The 20,955-nt window shown below is 48.4% G+C and overlaps 1 protein-coding gene across 3 annotated transcripts in view; it reads right to left on the reverse strand.

Annotated features, from left to right (window-relative positions):
* The window catches only part of Pxylp1 (2-phosphoxylose phosphatase 1), a 66,448-nt gene that overhangs the window by 27,278 nt on the left and 18,215 nt on the right, over window positions 1-20,955 (reverse strand). For all 3 annotated transcript variants that reach the window (XM_055629841.1, XM_055629843.1, XM_055629842.1), the window contains one exon: window positions 7,211-7,342. In XM_055629841.1, the coding sequence (XP_055485816.1) occupies window positions 7,211-7,289 (79 nt within the window). In that variant the 5' untranslated portion in view covers window positions 7,290-7,342. The remainder of the gene's footprint in view (window positions 1-7,210; window positions 7,343-20,955) is intronic.

Below are 20,955 nucleotides of genomic sequence, written 5' to 3' on the forward strand. Positions count from 1 at the left end.
CGTCAGTCACAGAGAGCTATTTGTTACGGCTCGCTCCCATCTTTTCTCCTGCCTGGTCAGCCCTGGCTGGTCAGGATGAGGCTGGGGTACCATTCCTTAGCCACCAGTGTGAAGAAGACAGTGCGATGGACCACTGTTGGGCTCCCTGGATTTCACCCCCAGTCTCTTCTCCACCAGCTTCTTCAGACTTGAGGTGGGCTGGGGGGCACTGCTCCAGGGTCCTCAGTAGGGGCGGGAGTCCCAACCTCAGGTCAGTAAGGAGTGAAGTGGCACGTGGCGCAGCTGGGGTCCATACCCCATCAACTCCAGCTGTCTTGGGCTCAGGACAGACTATGGTAGCTTACACATCAAGTTATCTTCTTACTCTGTCTCTGTTTCCACTTAGTCTTGTGTTCTGCAGGCACGCAGAATTCGGCGACTAATATAATCTTTACTAACAAGTTTTGACAGCTGTTCCTAAAGCTGGGAATCATACCCCCTCACACCCATATACTCACCATGAAATGGACCACATATAGTCCATTAACAGGCTACAGACAGCTCTCCAAAGAATGAGACCTATGAACTCCTACGTGCTGTCTGTGAAAAGCCTGGACCGCTGTACAGTACAGTTACCACTCCTGTGTCCTCTTATAAAAGATACTGCAACAAGCAGCTTTAAACACAGTTCTAAACAAACCTTCTGTCCCTTCATCAAATTATGAGAAATTCTCTTATATCAGAAACAAAGAGGAATAGAGTAGGGAGGGAGAAGAAAGACAGAAAAGCAAAAGTAAAGACTTCTTTAAAGGAATTTAGAAAAAAAAAATCAAAATTAATTAACAAACCCGGTTAAAACCTCATCCAGTGGCAGGATGGAGATTTGATAAACCCACAGTCTCGCTTTCAGTTCCTCATTATTTGTGGAGCCAGCTCACAGGAAGGGAGGAAGAGAGGGAAGGAGGGAAGGCAGGGGAAAGGTGAGGGAGTCCACTGTGGCTTTCCGAGTCGAATATAAGTTAAGTATACAATCTGAAAACACAGAACCCAGAATGTTCCAGAACCTGTAAAGTGGAGTACTGACATACGGCGTATGAAGAAAATCCTCACCATGAAAGTGTTTCACAGTTTCACTTATGAAAAACATCGCAAAATGCCTGCAGGTTACATGCATGAGGTGTATATGAAACGCTCGGCTCCTAAGCATTTCAATTAAGAATGAGGAGAACTGTGTACAGGATGTTAGACTTTTTACGTTTTACGCCAGTGTGCGCGTTTGTGTGCGTGTGTGTGTGTGTATGTGTGTGTGTGTGTGTGTGTGTGTGTGTGTGTGTGTGTGAGTGCCATGTGTCCACGCGCACATGCCGAGGTGTGAATGTAGAAGATGGAAGATAACCTGTGGGAGGTGGTTGTCTCCCATCGTGTGGGTTCTGAGAATCAAACTCGGGTTGTCTTGGTGGCACCTTGATCTACTGAGCCACCCTGCCAGCCCAGGGTCTTGCTCTCTAAAGGCTTCTGTCTCTAAACCTTGGCCTTGGGAACACACAAACGTCTTCCAAATGCCCCAGTTCACGCACACTGCTAGAGTTCATACCTTCCTTCATAAAATGTACACAAGACAAAGAGCAGAGGATGGCCCAGTCCCCTGCCTGGATACAGGCTCCAGGCTGTTCTGCAGCCAAGGAACTTACTCTAGGATACCTTTATCCAAACTTGTGCTGAGCAACACCATGTATATCAGGCACAACAGGCCTTGAGGGGCTGCCATGGAACTGATGCTGCACACAGCAATAGCTGTCTATAGAGAGCACATGAAGCCGAGGAAGTAAGAGTCTATAAGCAACCGAGGGCAACGTTACTGCTCCTTTCCTGGCCCCTCTATGCAGAAGCAGCTGAAATTCATGGGGCTCTACAAAATGCTATTATTGTCTTTCCCAGTAGACAGGGGATCCAAAGGGCAGGGGCAGAGTACAGAGTCTGGGGATTACAGGAAGAATGCTGGCTCTGCTGATAAAAAGGCACCAACAGAAACACACACACACACACACACACACACACACACACACACCACCCTCTTCACAGAGCTGACTAAGCTTGGGACTCTAATTCTGTCCTCCTGAGACATTCAGGACACCCTGGCTTCTGCACAGCTCCTGTATAAGCGGCCCTACCCAGTGCAAGCTGTCTCCATCCCCTCCCATCTCCCCAGGATCTCAGCTTTGGCCCTCCCTCCTTTCTTTTCCCAGGGAAAAATACAGCTGCAGCGGAGACTCAGCAGGGTGGGACTCACAGTCTCAGGTGCCAGGGAAAAATGGCTTTTCAAACAGGAGTGGAAAGTTTATTTATGCGAGACCGGTAAATAATTACTAAAATCTGAAAACACTGGCTGGGCCAAACCAAACAAGGTCACAGCCTCTCTAGGTGATCAGGTCCTTCCCAGCCGAGACTGCATGATGATGAACACAAAGCCACAAACGGCGGCCGCAGACTTAGTCTTTCCGAGACCTGTGACCGAGATCCTCTTTGGACACGGCTTTGTATCCATCCAGCCTTCAGAGGCCTCCAGCCATCCGGTGCACCTCAATCCTCACCCCACTTCTCTTTCCTGCGCTCTGCCCCACTTCCTTGCCCTGAGCCCTCTTTTCTCCTTGCCTATGTCCTGGACATTTCATTTCCCTCAGCTTGTCCTATCTTCCTTCCCAGTGGAGCACTGCAGGAGACTGAATGAATACAAGGATGAACAAAGCACTCAGTGACTATCCAAGCCAGACTCCTGGGTTTCAAGGCAGAGTCACTCTGTCCCACTAGTCCCTCCGCACAAAGCCCTATGCACACCACGACACTCCAGGCTTTGCTTCTTCCTTTCGGGACCAATGCCTGCATCTGGACCACCCCCAGGCTGTAACTGCGTGAGTCAAACAGCCTGCGCTGCATCAGCCAGCGTCACCCTCCTACCAGTTCACACTGCCTGAGCCACACCCAGCGCTGCCTCTTAACAGGGACTTCTGGGCTCTGCTCCCACCAAGAGTCAGATTCTGTAGGGAGGACCACAGCAATTTTTTTTTCTTGCTTAGGAATGTGCATTTTAAACAAGATCCCAAGGCAGTGCTGGTCTGAGCCCTCAGACAGTCATGTTGTACAAACACAGAACTGGGCTGTACACTCTCCTGAATGCCGGCTGCATGGTGGCGTCTCTGCTATTGGGGCTCCTTCTTGCTCTGCCTCTGTATAGCCTCCATCTGCCAGGACACTCTTCTCTAGTGTCTTCCCCAGACAATCCCTACTCTCCCTCAAGCACGACCTTAGGTGACCCCTGTCCTACGCTCCCTCAGGCACGACCTCAAATGTTCGCCGACGCCCTAGCCTGGATAGGGTTCTTGTCCTCTGTCCTGCCACACCACCCTGCCACGTTATATAACCCTTTACCAACTCCACCAATCAAGATCTCTGCTCTACTGAGGGGAAACTGAGGCATGGAGAAGGCAAAAAGCTTCTCTGATCTCAGAGACTGACAGGACAGGGATTTGGTTTGGGTCCATGCTCTGTCCACTCCACCATGGCCTGCCCAGCACCACACTCTACTCCTCATGTACCTCTGCTGGTCGGTGAGCTGCCTGTGGCTCCAGAAGGACTGAACTCCCAGCCCAGCAACAACTCATGAATGTTAGCTGAAGAACAAGCTCACTCACACATGCGCTGGGTCAGTAAGGAGAGAGTTTAGAGTATAGACTCTAAATGTGACCGGGCCCACAGACCTGCCTGATAACTGTACTCCTTGGACAGTGACCTTCCAGTGTATGCTAATTCCTGTGGGAAGAATACAGCACCCACACCTCCCTGATAGAGCACTCAAGTCCTCGGAAGCTCTACTGCATGCAAATGTGTCTCTATGTCCATCCGGGTCATATGAAACAGGCCAACACCTCTTGCAGAAAGGATGCTTCGGACACTGAAGACAAAATCCTGGCTTTCACTACTGCAATGAGCCCTACTGTGGTCAACTGGGGCCCTGCCCGGGAGACGATGGCTCTCAGACAGGAATGCCAAATGCACCGTATGGATTAACTGTCTGTCAATGTGCTCCAATTAAACGCAAATAAACCAGTGGTAAATTTCAAGTCTTCTTTCACCAAGTAGCTAAGGTAACGTATGCACTGACCACCTTCTGGGATGCCGAAGTACCATGAACGTGCACTCTGGTGGGGTTCTGGCTTGCTTATAGACTTACAGTCAGTGTGCGGCTGTGGGCCAAGGGTTTCCCCAAAAGCCCTCAGCTCTCCAACAAACTTGCAGAACAACAATACTCAGCTCCATTTTGTGAAAGAAACAGTCACGGCCATGAGCCAGGGGCTTTCTCAAGAAGTCTACATTCTCATACCAACTTTAAAGAAGGAGCACCAGGTGACTATGAGGCTGCCACAAGCCAAGGACTTTCCAGAAATGTCTCTTCTTACGCCAACCTTGCAAAACTATGATGGCTAGCTGTCTCACGGAAGAAGATGCAGAGCGCCAGCTGCCTAATGAGGAAGCTAACATTCAAATCAAGGCCACAGTTTCAGAGCCCGTCTCGGCCTGTCACACCACCATTTGGGGAGTGACAGTGAGAGCATGGAGAAATGAACACCAAAATATACAGTGAAGAAATGCTGCAAAGAGGAAAGGGGGAGGTATAAATGGACAGAAAAAGCAGAAACGAATGATTCGGATATCTTCATGTCCTAATAACCTTTCCATGTCATAACAACGGATTCTTAAAATTTGGGCAGTTATTTTCTCACTGTACATTAAGAAACTGAAAATAAAATAATAAAAAAACCCAGGTAACTTCAGTAAGGCCATCAGCGTATGTAAGCCATTGTTATCAGAGGTGTATGTGTGTTGAGAAGCCAGATACAGCACTTTAAGTTGTGCGGGCCCCTTCTCCACTCCCTCTACAGTGCTGAGCACACGTACTGATAACTCGCGCTCTCTGCCCTCGGGAAGACATGCTTATTTAAACAATCCCACTTCTCAATCCCAACCTGCATCTAAATGTCTGCATAACATGAGCAGCAACAAGAAAAGTAATCTACAAACAAGATGCAGTAAGACACGCAAGAGCTTCAGCAAATGAAACCCTACCTTTCAGGTAAAGCATGCAACAAATTACAGCCAATAACTTCATATTATTTCAAGCAATAATATCACCATCGTGTCATTCAAGAATCTGTCACAAGGAGCAATAAAGACAGATGCCCATGTATTTTAGGGTGAGAACCAGTCTTTGTTTTGTGAATCAATAAAGCCTCTTACACTGTAATAATAAGCAATCAATAAAGCAACCAAATAAATAAAACAAGTAAAAGTGCCATTTCTATAGAAACAGGCAGGTCCCAAAGTCGCAGTTTACCTAGAAGGAGAAAGGCAGCACGGACGTCCATTTCTTAAGTTTTCTGAACTGCAAGGTACTCCAGAATAAAGAGCTCGGGGCCAGCCAGGCCAATTTATTCTGCAAAAATTTCCTTAAAAAAGTGTGGCTGAAAAGCGGCCTTCCTAACACAGACGAACATTCAGAGGCCTACGGGCGAGACACACAGGGCCATTCAGTGCCATGCAGGCCAGCTCATTCGAGAGGTACCTGGGGAGCACAAGTCAGCCACAGTCACCTCTCACAACCCGCCCGGGGCTCGGGAGAAAACTCCAGGCTGACTGCAGGTCCCACCTCCTTCGCCGAAGCATGGAAATTTTCCAATGAAAAATTACAAACAATGAAACCACTGAAAGCCAAATCCGACTTTCTGGAAAGGGTTTCTATTTTTGCAGGTCATTGGCCATCTGGAGTATTTCTGCACATCTACAGTCACCTCCTCTTGACCACTTCCAATACTGGAAGGATGAAGTGAGTATTTTTAAGCCTCTTCACAGTTAGAATAGCCTGTCATGCGCACAGAGGTGAGCCTACCCATGTACCGCTCTGGAGGTAAACCAGGCAAGTCTGTTCAAAGCTTCCTTTCGTCAAACCACCCCCTCCTGATACCAAATCTCCCCACATTCCTCCACACTCACCACGTCCCGCTTACTGAGCCAGCTGCTCCTCTTTCTGACACTCGAGGTGAAAGGGAAATCTCACCTCCCCACAGAGCTCCTGGGGGTGACAAACACCAGTCCTCCACCCCTCAGGGTGGGGAGGTGAAACAGAGAAGCCAGGTGACAGCAAACTCAGAGTTCTCAGCGTTGCATCAGCCCCTCATCAGTTTCCAGGACACAGAATCCAGAGCAAAGGAAAATGCTTTCAGCACAGACATAGGTTCACTCATGCATTTGAGAGATGCCCACTCTGTGCTGGGCCTGTGGGCTCCACAGGGAAATGGCACAGTGCGGCTTCGTGATGAGTGAAAGGGAGCTGGCTCAGGGAACCCTGATGCCTACCACAGAAGCATCAAACCCCGGGGAACAATGGAAGGTATTGAGAAGACAGGAGGCGAGGGCTAAAAGGATGGAAAGAAGAAGGGGAAGAGCTGGTCCATGCAGGGTGGCTGGGGTGAGCACAGGGAGAGACTGGTTCTTTGGAGGGGGCCAAGCAGAGGGGGGAGGCAGGGAACAATGGACCACCACTGAAGAGCCACCATCAACTGGGGCAGGATCTGAGCTCCAGGATAGTCCCCAAGTGTGGGGAGCACAGATTTGGGGTACAGTGTGAGTATAAGGATCCAGTGGAAAATGAAGGACAGAGAGGCCCCCCAGACAAGCTTCAGCAGAGAGTCCTTACTTTGCTACCTGGGGCCTCTCACGTGCAGCCTCTGCCACCCAGGGGCCAGGTTTCCCACCGGAGAACCAATTTCCCCAACCTGTCCTCAACTATTCCAGCCCCATCAGTGACTGAACATAAAACAGCCACTTGGTCCTCAAGGGACCAAATGCTTCTGCTCAGCATGAGGAATCAAGATGGGTCCTCTGTACTTTGGGGATGGATGTCAATGAAGACTATGGGAATAAGCAAATAGTTTGGGAATGTACACACAAGTCCAAAGAATGTATCATGAAGCTGGTGGCATATGCCTAGGGCTACAGAGTAAGACCTGGGCTCAAAGAAGGAAAAGTTGTCAGTGTAAGACTCCCGCATGCAACTATTCACCATGAGTACCAATAATGAAAAAGCTCCAGGGCTTGCTTGCTGCCACAAGCTCAGGCCCTTAGTTCCCTGGTGAAGCTGTCTACCCTCCTTCATACCTAAACTCCCCTCTGTACTTACAGAACTGCAGGCTGAGGCTCAGGAAAGCCAGCAGCCCAGCCAGGGCCAGCAGCACCAAGAAGCGGTTGCGGTAAAGCATTATTATCTGGTCTACGTCCTCTTCATGGTTTCACCTCCAATCGGGAGCCCTTCCTGAGGAGAAAACAAAGGCAAGGAATATTCAAGGAGAATGTCAAGTCCATCACCCGGAAGTGATTCAGTCAGCCCATGCCCTGGCAGAGAACAACACTTGCTCTGTAAATCTTTGCCCAAGTAAGAAGACTCTTCTGAGTGAAAAGGGCCCACTAGCACCTCCCTTATCTGCCATCAATAGCTGAGGAGGCTGTTTAGAGACACAACATTCCAGAGAGAAGTGCAAAGAACGTTCATTGAGCATGTACAAGGCCACAGATAACAAACCCTGCACATGGACCAGCTCACCCCATTTAAGTTAGACATTTAAGTCTTCAACTCCTGATGGAGTGTGTTTGCCAAGATGACCTTGCCCCTGCATCCTAACCTGGGTATCAGCCATTGTAATATGTCCCATAATACTGCTTTCAGGGATGCGGGGGCTGTGTTCCTACACTAGCCATCCCCATCAGAGGTGCGGCCCATTCTGGACCAGTGAGCCTCTTGGTTACAGTCTGGGGTCTTCTTGCAGCCTCCCCCCCGCACATTCTAATCTTTTCTAACCACATCAGCACTGTATAACAGAACTTTTACTTTTTTAAATACGGAGTAAGATCCTTTGTTTTCCATCCATGGGGGAGGGGGAACGCGTACCGTAATTTTATTCTGTCAGCCTTGCATTTGAGGTTTTGTTTATTCTTTGTGTTTGGGGGGATATGCGCCTGCGCAGGTCAGAGGACGGCTTTGTGGAGTCAGTTCTGTCCTTCATTTTTTACATGGGTCCCGAAAATTGAACTGAGGCCACCAGGCTTACCTTTACCTACTGAGCCGTCTCACCATTGTTATCAGGCTTATTTTCTGGTTCTCACTGAGATTTTAAGTAGAACCGTAGAACTGTAGAAGCTGGAAACCGTATTTTCCTTAGATTACTTTCTTAAGATTCTAACAATAAGATTATAGTATTGATTACCAACCGGAGCCTTTCCCCACTTCAAATACAATCTCCCACAGATCCCAGATAGGCAAGATCAGACAGAAGCTCACCTGCTAAAGTGAAGACAGCCTGACTGAAAGTATGAGAGGCTGCGGAACTGCTCGTGGGTGTGGACTGGCTCAATAGACTATGAAAAAGTACATCTGCTGGGAGTGAGGCAGGAGCCAGAGCTTGGCACCCCTTGCTCTCCCTTTCCCCTCCCCACAGCCCTGCACCTGTCCTTCAGGTGGGGGGCCTGTCAGAATTGTATTTACCAAGGGGGAGCTTTTGCTAAAAGACACATTAAAATGCACTGACACAAATTAGAACGCACAGCAGAGTGGGCCAGCAGGAACCCCCATCTGCGGGAACAATCTTCGTGGCTCCTTGCTGGGCAGCGGCCAACCTTCATGCCATCCTTCCAGGAACCAGGATCTTCTAACTGCTCACAACCATCCACGTCTATTCACTGAGCACGGTGCAAGCTGACGCCACCTGTGTCCTAACTGTCACCTTGTTCAGTCTGCTAAATTGCTATGTGCCTTTCTGGTGCAAAGACAGGAAACTGGAGCCGAGAGCGAGAAGTTACTAAGAGGTGGTGCCAGGGGGAGGCCTCTGTGGCTCTAGAGTTCTTTCTTGTGGCCTCAACATCTACATACTGATTCCAGCCACAGCCCGAGGGTGTGTCTGAACTTCTGTGCCTTCCTTCTATGGCTTTGGATCTCAGAACCCCTCGGCACCTAGTCTTTCCCAATTGGACTTATTGTATCATTGATCTAAGACAATGATTCTGAGGGGTTTTTTGTTGTTGTTTTTGTTAAACAAAACAAAAACAGGATATCACCATGTAGCCCAGGCCGGCTTCAAACTTACAATCTACTTGTTTCACTCTCCTGGCTAACAGCCATGGATCTTTTTAGTTCAGGGTGGGAAGGGGCAGATAAAGATTGTGGAATGGGAAGAAAGGCTTAGTGCATCTTCGTATCATCACGTGAACTGGGGCTTTTCTTCATGGTTTCCTCTGTCATCTTCTCTTGTGGCTGATGCCATCTTTAAATGCTTTCCTCCTCTACATGGCTATCTTCTACAGCTTCTACCTGGGGGGGGGGCAGCACTGGAGGTCTTCCCAAGCTCTACTGTTAGAGGGTCTTATGGGCCTGCTGCCTGTCTCGTCCAACATCAGCAGCAGCCTGCTTCAGAGAATGGGCTCAGTGCCATGGGGTCAGACACCTTACAAGCCTGGTGACTGAGGCTGTTTCTCATCTGGAAATTTGGACTAATTGCCTTAGGGTGTTGTGTGGACCAAATTCAAAGCTAATAAGTACACTCCCTGACATGCAGGGGACTGGTATGATAGAGAAAATGGCTTATTATTCACTTTGCAATTGATTTCTTCCTCTAGGGAAACAGTTTAGGGTGGAGTTTCTCGACTCACTTTTCGGTTCCTGTTGGATAGGTGAATACTCGACATTCTCGTGTTCTGATTCGCAGCTCTGCCTCTGATGCTCTGCCTCAAATCTGCTCCCATCAGGTCTCTCATTCAGGAACTGAGATTTAGGAATCTCACTGTGCTGGCCCAGGAAAACTATCCTTGATTTTTGGGTCCAGGTGGCACCTCTTGCAGCAGTACCTCCCAGGCTAGACCTGCCTCTTGGCTGACCCATGCTTTGCATGTAGGAGACAATGGCTTTCTTTGGCTTCTGGGCTCCACCTGGCCCTTCATTAACTTTCTGCCCTGAGCCCCTCTGGGCATTTCCCACCTCGGTGACTGGCAGAACAGGCTGCTGGAACCGCTGCATGTGTCCTACAGTTTCTCTTGACATTGACTTTTCCTAAGAAATTCACCACCGTGTGGCTGAGAGCTGTTTTCAGGTGGGCGTCAGGTAGCAACAACTGTTACTTGCTGCGCTAAACCCAGGTTTGCAGCATGATGCATTTCTTAGTGCAAAGGCTTCTAATTCCTGCTTCTTCTGTATCCATGGACTGATGTAACGGGCTCCCAGACTGACTTCCAGTTTAGCCAAGAGATTTGTTTTAGATAATGGGACTATAGCAGATGGATTGCCTGCAGGGGCTCGTAATGCGTTGAGGCTGGGCTCTGGGAGGATTTACAGGTTTATCTGCTGAAGGATGACAGACCATGTGGAACCAACAAAAACAGCCCCTACTGAGGCTTTCTCCAAACAACCAGCCTGCCAATCATTATGAATGAGAGTACCTAGACCACCCAGCTCAGCCAAGCCTACAGGCATTTATTGGCGGAATCTTTCCAGACCAGAGGAAATTCAAGGCCAACCCACAAATTCACATACAAATATAATGACTGCTGTTTTAAGCCAGTGAGTTTTGGGAACTTGATACAAAGCAAAAGGTAACCGATGGAAAAGAGAAAGAGAAAAAAAAAAAAAGTCTTGCATCTTTACCAAGAAACACAAGGATCTGCACCCCACGATGCCATCTCTATCTTGTCCACATTCCTCAACTTGTTGAGTACTTTTGGAGAAAGGGATTGCATTTAGGCTGATGTAAGACAGAGAGGGTATGCTGGGTTAACCAGATGGCTGAGCCCGTGTAACTGCTTTGTAGCTCTTAATCTCCGGACAGCCGTCATTTTCTGCCTTCCCTGACTTTTCAGTGGGAATATGCCCCATGTTTTCTCTTCCACACGCACACCTCACCCTGGTTTCTGTGCCCTATCTGACTCTCCAGCAAGGTCAGCGTCTTGCTGGTTCCAGTTGTGCTGCATCACATCCTCAAGCTCTGCACACAGGCCAGCTCGAGGCTGACTAAACCCGGAAGCAGACACACGGCACCTTCTGGTGTCCATTTCATTCCCTGGAGTCCACTTCAGTAGAAGATGAGGGGGATGGAGACTACGCTCTGTTCTTGGTCTTTAAAATAGCTAAGTGATGTTGTCAGGGCCCAAGATCGGATTTGAAGTGGTATACAACTGTAGCTGGGATGCCAAAGGTTGAGTGTGTGCTTCCTGGGGAGAGGGAGAGGGGTGCTGCAGGTACTCCCAGCCAGGGACACTCCTTCAGTTGATGGGAACCCTAATGGAGTGGAAAGGATGAGGCTCCAGAGGCCCCTGGATCTATGCTCCGTTCCCAGCTCTGCTGCTAATTTTCCACACGCTCTCAGGAGAGACTCACTTTGTTTCACTAAGTTGTGAGAGCATGACGTTTCCTGGGGATAAGAACATGAACGAGGAAAGGCGGTGAGGAGTAAACACTGCAGAAGGCAAAGCAGATGGCACACGGAGATGTGCCACACCTGACTCTCCGGAACTCCCTGGTAGAACTACAGACGCCGTGCCTACCTAAGCCCCAAATTCACTCTCCAGAACTGTGGCTCCTGCTTCACGCTGTGCGTTCTTCTCAAGATCCTGGCCGCTGGGCACTTCCCTGTTCACTGGCCCACGTCCCTAGCCATCAGGGCAGGCAGCCAAACCTGTAGCCCCATTCGTGCCTCCTCTTCCATAGCGAGCCTTCAGCTCAACTGCTGTGTCCAGCCATGCCCAGGGGTTTTCATCCTGGACCGTATGCCTCAGCTTGTTAGTTCCCTCAGCAAAAACTCAAAGATTACCAAGGATGGCCGCTGTTCCGCTCTGCATCCAGAATGCAGCCTGGGTCATCCAATACTCTCTTCCCCTTTTGCCATGCCAGCCAGTGAGGCACTTGGTAAGTCATGCTGGGTTTCCTTCCTGCCATCTTCATGCACAATACTGCTAGGGGCTACTGCAGCTCCTCAGACAGCCTATCACACTCACACAGGTCACAACTGCCCCAGCCTAGGGGGAAGCCCTACAGCCTACTACTTGACAGCCCAGATAATCAAATCCCCAGGATGACTCATTGCTGTGCTGGCTAGGTGACGCGCTTCTGAGGGACTGTGGCTCCCACACTTCCTATTCCCCAACATCTCTCAGGTCCCACCATCTCATCTTCCATGGAAAAGATGCAACTCCCCCAAAATAGTCCTATGGAAACAGCTGGTCCACGTTCTGGCTCATGGCACTACCTGTTATGAGGCATCCACTGGACATAGCTCTAGTCCCTGGTTAAAAATACCTCAAACCCAGAATTATTACATTGAATTTCTGCTTAAACAAACAGAAAAAGCCAGCTAACTCCCTTTGGCTTTACCATAAATCTGAGCAGCAAAAGGAAAGTGCAGAGCTGAAGCAACACAAGATAATAAGCAGATCCCTTTACACCACAGTAAATACCGTTTCTGAATTAAAGGGAAAAGGAGCACGTCAAAGGCATCTCCCTAAGCTACCGTTCCATCAACAGAGGCTTCCAGAGTCGAGCCCTAGACTATTTGTTACCTTGTAAGAACCAAGAATGCCACATCAGGCAACAGGCTCTGGTTTCCCCTTCAAAGCATACAGAATTTAGGATTTTAAAAGTGACCGTGGCTCCTCGAAAGAAAATATGCATTCAATTATCTTCCATATGTGCAGCTAAAGTACTACTACCAGGAACAGAAAGATAGAATTAAATAAAGAAACTACTTTGGGTAGATTCTATACTCTGATTCATCTTGGTCATAGTCATTTTGGCCTAAGTAAAGAACATTATAATTTTAAAAGGAATCATGTAATTGTAAAGTAAACATGAACCAGGCAAGGCTAAAGCTGCATCTGAAGGCTCCTCTCTTTCCAAGGTCTCCACAGAGTGGGGTTTAATTGCAAAATCAAAGCTGCTTGGCTAAGAATAAACCAACCTTGGAGACTGATGAAGATGGATTAATTACAGAGCCAGCTGGAAAGCCCAGGAGAACAGACTGAAATGGGGTGCTCTGAGCTCACAGCAGTTAGCCCATTTCCAGAGCTCTCCCACTAACTTGGAAGCTGGCTTCTGAAATGGACACCCATCCATCCATCCATCCATCCATCCATCCATCCATCCATCCATCCATCATCCATTCACTCACTCATTCATACATGCATGTACAATTCATCCCAGAACAGAGTATTTCCTGACATCAACTGGTGCTATTCTAAACGAGAAAGACCTCATGCAGAGGACAGAGAATACTTCTGGGAGGTAAAAGGGAGCATCTTGAAACTCAAAGCTGAAATGCACTACAGATTTACAGAAGAAAAGATAGGAGACCAGGATTTGCTGTAAAAATACTCATGGGATGGGGCTGGAGAGGTGGCTCAGCAGTTAAGAGCACTGGCTGCCCTCCCAAAAGACTGGAGTTCAGTTCCCAGCACCCGCATGCCAGCTCACAACTATCTGCAACTTCGGTACCAAGCGATCTGATGCCCTCTTCTGGTCTCTGAAGGCAACGCCTGCATGTAGTACACATGGAAATAAAAGAACGTAAACCTCAAAAACAAACAACCAACAACCAACCAACCTCTGGGGTTCAGGGGAGGATAACGAGGCAGGTGAAATGCTAGTGACTGCTGAAGCCGGGAGGTGGAGCCTTAAGGGTCATCATAGGATTCTCTACTTCCATGATGTCTGACATTCAAAGGGGAAAAACAAACAAAACCTGTTTTAAAAGTTTTTTGTTTTTTTAAGTAGATGGAATGCAGGCAAAAGGACAGGAGTCATTAAAGAGGATATAAAGTTTTTCTAGTTTCGATTCTGCCATAGTTTTTCTTTGTGCTGAAAAGTGCATAAAAACATAACTGATAATCGAAGCATAAAACACTAAGTGAAGTTCCAGGACTTCAGATGGGCCATTCTAACTATACAAGGGTTCGCTGATGTATTGAGTTTGAGACTGGGTAAGGGCTTGTTTCAGCGGCTACTTTAATCTGGCAGTGTTATGTTTGTATTTGTGAGTTCCTCATAATAAAGCAAGTTTATTTAATAACAGTCTTAAAAGTAAACTTAATAGTCCAATCAGTGAAGTAAGGAGTAAGCCCAACATTAGGCCACAGGAAACCAGAGCCTCAGGGGAAGGAAAGAACAAAGGGATCAGACCCAGACTAGGAGACAGCAGGTGGGCTCCCTGGAAGAGGCAATTTGAAACAGCCCTGAAGAGCAGACTGGAGTTGGTATGTTACTGTGATGGTAATTTTAAAAACATGCCACCAAGCAGTGCCAGCTTGTGTAACAGGCTCAATTCATGCACTGGCTCTTGTTTCCTAGGTTCAGAGTCCATCTTTTACCAGCATGTGTTCTCCAGGAGCAAGCTCAGAAAGGCCCCTGCCCTCTGCATGACACACGGGAGCCCCGAGGTACAACTGCCCCTGAATGTCTGCCCTGTACCTCACTTTCCCAGACACTTCTCTCATCTAGGGTACCTGGAAAGATACTCCATGACAATATCATGCCCCAGCGTGGTGATGGTTACAGTGCAGCCCGCAGTGGTGCAGGATATACAGATCAGAACTATAGGTCAGTCCCCAAGTGTGCCCTAATTAAAAGGTCACAATGGGCCCAGGGTTCTTTAGCCCACTTTTGGACCTTTGATGATCTGGCAATATCCCTAAACCCACCTTGCTTAGTTTCTTCCACAAAGGAGGGACTCAGATCAGGGGCCTAGGTCTAGAGCTGTTCAACCCTTACTAATCATGGTTTTCCCCATGAGGAAACGGAGCCCTGGTTGTGAAGACTGTAACAGACATCACTGTGGAGAGCTGTCTACAAGCGCCAGCCTGTGACCCTTAGGCGGTTTGGTGCCCAGCAGCTCACCCGGGGAATTTATTCTGCTTCCTCCTCGCCTCTGCTCACTCTCTCCCCATCCCTAGCAAGAGACTGCCCACTGGGAATAGCAGAGAAAGTCAGAATCTGAAGGGGTTCTAAACGCCGTTTAGTTCAAGGTCAGGACAGAGCAAATTTGGCACACTGCCCCAGAGCGTTTGGAGACCTTGACTGATGAGGCTCCCATTCTGCTCCAGAGTATTGGTACCCAATACTCTGTCCTGCGTAGCCATGAGGATGCTGTGGCTACAGACAATAAGAGCAACAGCAACAAAACCCCAGCTAACCCAGTAAGATGCGGCAACCTTGTCAACAAATATTCACAGCACTAAAACAACAGCTCAAAAGCACCCGCCATTTGGGGAGCCAAGATCTTTCTATACTTGATGCTCTTGGCAACCTCCCTGTTTGTCCTCTCCCAAGGCCTGCTTCTCTTAGTGTCAGAAACTGATGCCACACTCCCAAACACCACAGCCATGCCTGGTAGAGGGCAGAGGTAGACAACCCCCTGGGCCTCTACTTTACCGGAAACCCTCCAACAGACTTTCCTTCCCCTCCCTAGAAGCAAGTCCCATGCCCAAGCCCAAACCAACGACCTAAGAATGGATGTGACAACTGGGTGAAACCAATCAGGATTCACAATGTGGCAAAGGCCCAAGCAGGAAGGACAAGAGAATCCACCTGAACAGAAGGAGGGAGCCAGGAGGGTTTCTTACCACCCACACCTGGAGAAGGTTTGACAACACACACAATTATCCCAAGAAGCGATTCCTACGTGCAGTCAGCTGATGACAGCACCAGCACTTTTCAGATCTAGCCATCAAAGCACATCCCGTCATAATTACAGGCTTTCAAACCCTCAGTGCTGGCTTGCTCAGGTGTAATCCAGCCGCCACAAACCTCACGCAGCGTTTCCTGCAGCCTGCGCGTCCAACCAACGAGAACTTTTATTCCAAGATGTGCCTTTCTAAAATATACAGCATGAATTATGTATCTGTGATTTCTTTCCAAGAAAGTTCTGAAGCTGGTGAGTCATGGAGTTGGTGTTTTTAGAAGCATGAACTATTTTTAATTTTTAAAAATATTTGTTTTATTTTTACGTGTGTGCATGTGTGTGCGTGTGTATGTGCACACATCAGATCTCCTGGAGCTGGAGTTAAAGGTGGCTGTGAGCTATCTGATGTGGGTACAGGGAACCATAACCGGGTCTCTGGAGGAGCAACAAGTGCCTGCTCTTCACTGCTGAGCCAGCTTTCCAAGCCCCATAATTTTTTTTTCCTAAATTTGTCAACTGCAAGGTCCAATGACTCTCTCTTGGAAACCCACCCACCTGCTCCCCCCGTTAAACCGTCAAGGTGGCCAGTTATTTCTCAAGGCTGAAACGAGGGATTCAGCAAGCTAGGGGGCTCACTTTTCATGTATGCTTCAGCTACCTCTTCCTGACACTCGAGGAGAAGTCTGATTCATCCAACTATCACTCTGCTCTCCCTGGAGATTTGGGAGCAGCTACATCTGAAAATGGTGTTCTTATTTTAGAACGTCAACCATACCTCGAGAGAAAGGACAACATGCATTTGGCATAGCTAACTCACCAAAGCTGCTTCAAAAGCATAGCTGCTTTTTTTTTTTTTTTTTAAATCCTATTTTGCAAGCAAACCGTGTCAATTAAAAGGCTCTTAAAGTGTCAAGGAAAGCCAGGCACTGGTAGCGCATGCCTTTGATCCCAGCACTTGGGAGGCAGAGGCAGGCAGTTTAAGGCCAGCATGGTATACAAAGAATCACAGGTTGGTGCAGAGTGACTCAGGCACACATGGGAAAGAGGGCTACCAACCACACTGCGTTGATTGCTTGGATGCTTGGACCAGAACATGCAAGTTGGCTGCAGGAAGATGCCTTGTCTCACGAGGCCCTTTTCAGGCTGAAGGCACACTCTCTCGGCTCACTGCCAGACCATCTGTACCCTGATCAAGACAAGGACGGACACCGGGTTCTCCAGGGACCACTTCTAGTCCTGTAGACAGTCACTCGATGGCTTTAGACGCTGCTTCAGAAACCTGCAGCCCACTCCATGGGATGGTGGCAGTGACTGTCACGGTACAGAATGAACCTTCTAGTCCATGGATCTGGCCAACGCTGGACAGCCACTCCCAGGTACCCTCTGCATGTCAGGACCCACGGAGTCCTTGATTCAGATCTCTAAAATAGGTTCTCAAAAACGTTAGCGTCCTTTGCATTTCAAGTTGTGCTTAAGCATCGTGACACAGACTCACAGGCGTCAAGCTTGGGAAGGAACACAAACTGTTACTTGGTCTCAGCCCCTAGCAGAGAAAGCAGATACTAGCGCTGCTGTGCATTCCAATACTTAGTCTTCGTTACTTGGCTGTTGCTGTCCCTTTAAGGACCAAAAACATCTTAGAGAGAGAAGAAAGAGTTTACCATTCCAGAGGGATGGAGGCCATCATGGCAGAAAAGGGAGCAGAAAGCTGGCTGATCATATTCTGTTTCACACATAAGGAGAGAGATGGTAGGGGGAATGAGGAGGAGGGGAGATGGGGACAAGAAGTGGGGCAAGGCTAGAAATCCTCAAAGCCCTCCCCAAATGATATATGTCCTCTAGCAAGGCTCCATCTCCTTAAGTTTCATAACCCCTAAAAACAGCGCCACCAACTGTTCAAATGTGAGAGTCTTTGGGAGACATTTTTTTTTTCATACTGCTAGTCAGCCTGGCTTAGCTTAGCATTGCAATGCATGCAAACACAAGGCTTAAGGCCAATGGGCCAAAGATAGTGAATGAAACCTCCAGGGGTGGGGGTGGGGGTGCAGAGAGAAAGGCTGTTGGCACGAGCAGTCTGGAGAATGTAAAGCACCCCTTTTATTCATCTTCTACAAGCTTACCAAAATAAAAAAGTAGGTAGTCTGTATTATCACCGAAAGCCGAGTGTCTAGATGGGCACCTTATATGGGCAAAGAAGGCTCCTGCCTGCGGTAGGTGGAGGCCTGTTTTAGAACCATGCTTCCAAGCTCTGCCGAGTTACAGACTGGGCACCCGCTGTGCGTTGTAAACTAGCAGGAGGTATGTTTGCTATAGGGTGTGGTTAGTAAGTTACTGTTCTGAACACGTCTCACATCTCGGCTGGCTTTGCTCCCTAGCTCAGTGAAAACCAACCACAGGCTGCCCTATCCCTGACCTTGGTTGTGAGTGATTCAATCAGAATAAAGCTCTCTGCTGCTTCTCTCTGACCTCAGAATATACTAAAAGAAACCCTCCTTTTGTAAGACAAATCATTTAAACACACTGATTTAAAACCCAACACAAAGCCATCTTCTTCCTGCTGGGTGGCAGTGGCACAGCTCTCGGAGACGGAGGCAAGTGGATCTCAACAAGGTCGGGCCCAGCGTAGTCTACAAAGTGAGTTCCAGGACAGCCCAGCTGTTCCCCAAAGTAATCTTGTCTCAAAAAAACAAGTAAATGAATAAAAAATAAAAATAAATCTAATTCTTCAAAGAGCTCTCTCCCTTGGACTGCTACCTAATTCCTATGATGGTCTAGAATGAACGAAGCATGGTCCATGAACCAAAAGGCCCCACCCTCTGACCCAGCCCTATACCGAGGCCTTCCCATTCTCCACGTGTTTTTCTTTTCCTTTTTTTTTTTTTAATTTTCAAGACAGGATTTCTCTGTGTGGCCCCATAGCCCTGGCTGCCCTGGACTTGCTTTGCAGATCAGGCTGGTATCAAATTCACAGAGACCCACCTGCCTCTGCCTCCCAACTGATAGGATTAAAGGCATGGGCCACTCACTACACCCAACTTTCTCCACATCTTTTGATTTACAGAAAAGTCTTGCTCCCCAGGGATTTGGAGTTCTGTCCACATATACCCATTAGGACAGCAAGGAGGCATCTGGGATGCCAAACCTGAAGGAGCAGCCTCCCTACCTCCAGTGAAAATGTGAACTGGGAAAACTACGGCTCTCTGGAGATGACTGAGGAGCAGAGAGGTGAAACTCTCGAAACACATCTTGGACCTACCACACAAGGCCCTGAGCTCACTCTGGAAGGTTCTAGAAAACTGAAACAGGTAGTGTATCTATCACTTCGTCTTTACTGTGACTGAGGAACAGAAACACTTGCTTTGGTTCATGGTTTCAGAGTTTGCCCTGTGGCTTGGCCTCACATGGGCAGAAGAGCACAGAGCTGGGACTGTATGATAGTGGACAGGAAGGAGGGAGAGTATGAGAGGGAGCGAAGTGCTACAGAGGACAAGACAGAGTCCACGAGGACTCACCCCGTGACCTGGTTTCTCTAGCTGGGTTGTACCCTCTCAGGTTTCCAGAACCTGATCCCAAATAGAGCCACTACCTAAGATCAAGCAAGTATTCACCCCTTGAGCCTGTGGAGACATTTGCTCTTCAAAACCACAACAAGGAGGGAAGTTTGAAGCCAAGGCTTAAACAGTCAGAGACAGAGAGAGAATATGAAAATACGTTAGTTTTAAACTAACATATCCACCACCTGTCATATCTCCCATCAGAACTGTTCTAGTCCTCTGAGCAGGCCATGGAGGCTCTCTTGTTTAACAGAATGTGACAAGACAGATACTATGTAAGCTTCGGGAGGCTAACTCACAAAAGTCTATTCAGACACTGCCTGGCTGCTCACCTGCTTCAGAGCTCTGACAGCACTGAACTGGAGAACCACAGCAGAGGCCAGAGTCCTTCAAGGAAACACTGCCCCGTGCAGACGAGGCTTTAGAAGTTATTACGAGAATCTGGAAACAACTGCATCATTTGTCTGTGGGAGAATGGGTAAAACACAACAAACAGTTCTGGCACACACTGGAACATGACTCGGCTGCAAAAAAGAGAGGGCCTTAGGTATGGAAGCTGAGCACCCAAGGCCTACAGCCAAGTGAAAAACAAGAGGGGGCTCAGAAGGCCCCACCCACAGCTGGGGAGCCAGCATCAGCTGATGGCTGGCGGGGAAGGGAGAGTGGGTTTTCTCCAGGGACGAAATCCCTGGTAGGTTATCTGTGGTCCACTGGATGGCTTTACACCCAGGTGCGTATGGACAGCAAGAATTGGACTCAGTGAATTGTTTTTGTTTTTGTTTTTTTTTGTTTTTTTTAAAGAACTTAAAGTCGGAAGGGAGGCACAGTGGTGGGGACTGGGAGGAGCTGGAGGCTTGTGGGGGTGGATATGATCAAAACACATTGTGTGTATAATGAAAGTCTCAAAGAATAGATTATTTTTTTTAAAAGAAGGGAACCGAAAGAGTAAGAGTTACACACACACACACACACACACACAGAAACACAACACACACAGCACTGCCTCATATGGGAAGTCCCGAGTGAATCTGTGCTGTGGGCATTAGCACGGCATGTCAAGGACGCCAGTGCCTCAGACCCACGGGCTAGTCAACTAAAAACCACTCACATTCCAGAACCAGATGCCAGCCCCCAGCCCCCAACCTCCCACCTCCGTCATCAGTAAAGGCCAATATGACACCTTTCCACACGTCACCACTGTGGCATGTATTTTTCCTATGTGCATGCTTCATACCCCCTACAGAGCCCATACCATCATGGCTTGGTGTCTGCTTCTGTCTGATTCTTTCTCTCTGTTTTCCATCCCCCGCTCAGAGGCAGCTTTTTGTGTCTTGTCCCACCTCCCCAATAAATCTCTTGCATGGTGTCTGTTGCATGGTATGATTTTTGTGGTACTCCTTGGTCCTATCGTCAAGGTACTCTTCGGCTGAAAACCCTTCCACCATGGGCACTGGCAAAAAAGTCTTCCCCAGATGATGTTCAGGGACTTGGGAGAGCCTACCTCTGCTCCTTGTGCAGATGTTGACAGTATGTGCAAACCCCACAAGCTGCTTCCTCCTCTGCGATGACCGAAACCAATGCTGCGCCCCTTCGACCCCCCCACTTCGACTGGCTAACCCCTCCTCCTGTGCTGTCTAACACACTGGGTTAGACACGCTGGGTTT

The sequence above is a fragment of the Psammomys obesus genome, unplaced genomic scaffold, assembly GCF_907164565.1.
Source record: "Psammomys obesus unplaced genomic scaffold, mPsaObe1.curated_primary_1811, whole genome shotgun sequence".
Classification (NCBI taxonomy): Eukaryota; Metazoa; Chordata; class Mammalia; order Rodentia; family Muridae; genus Psammomys; species Psammomys obesus.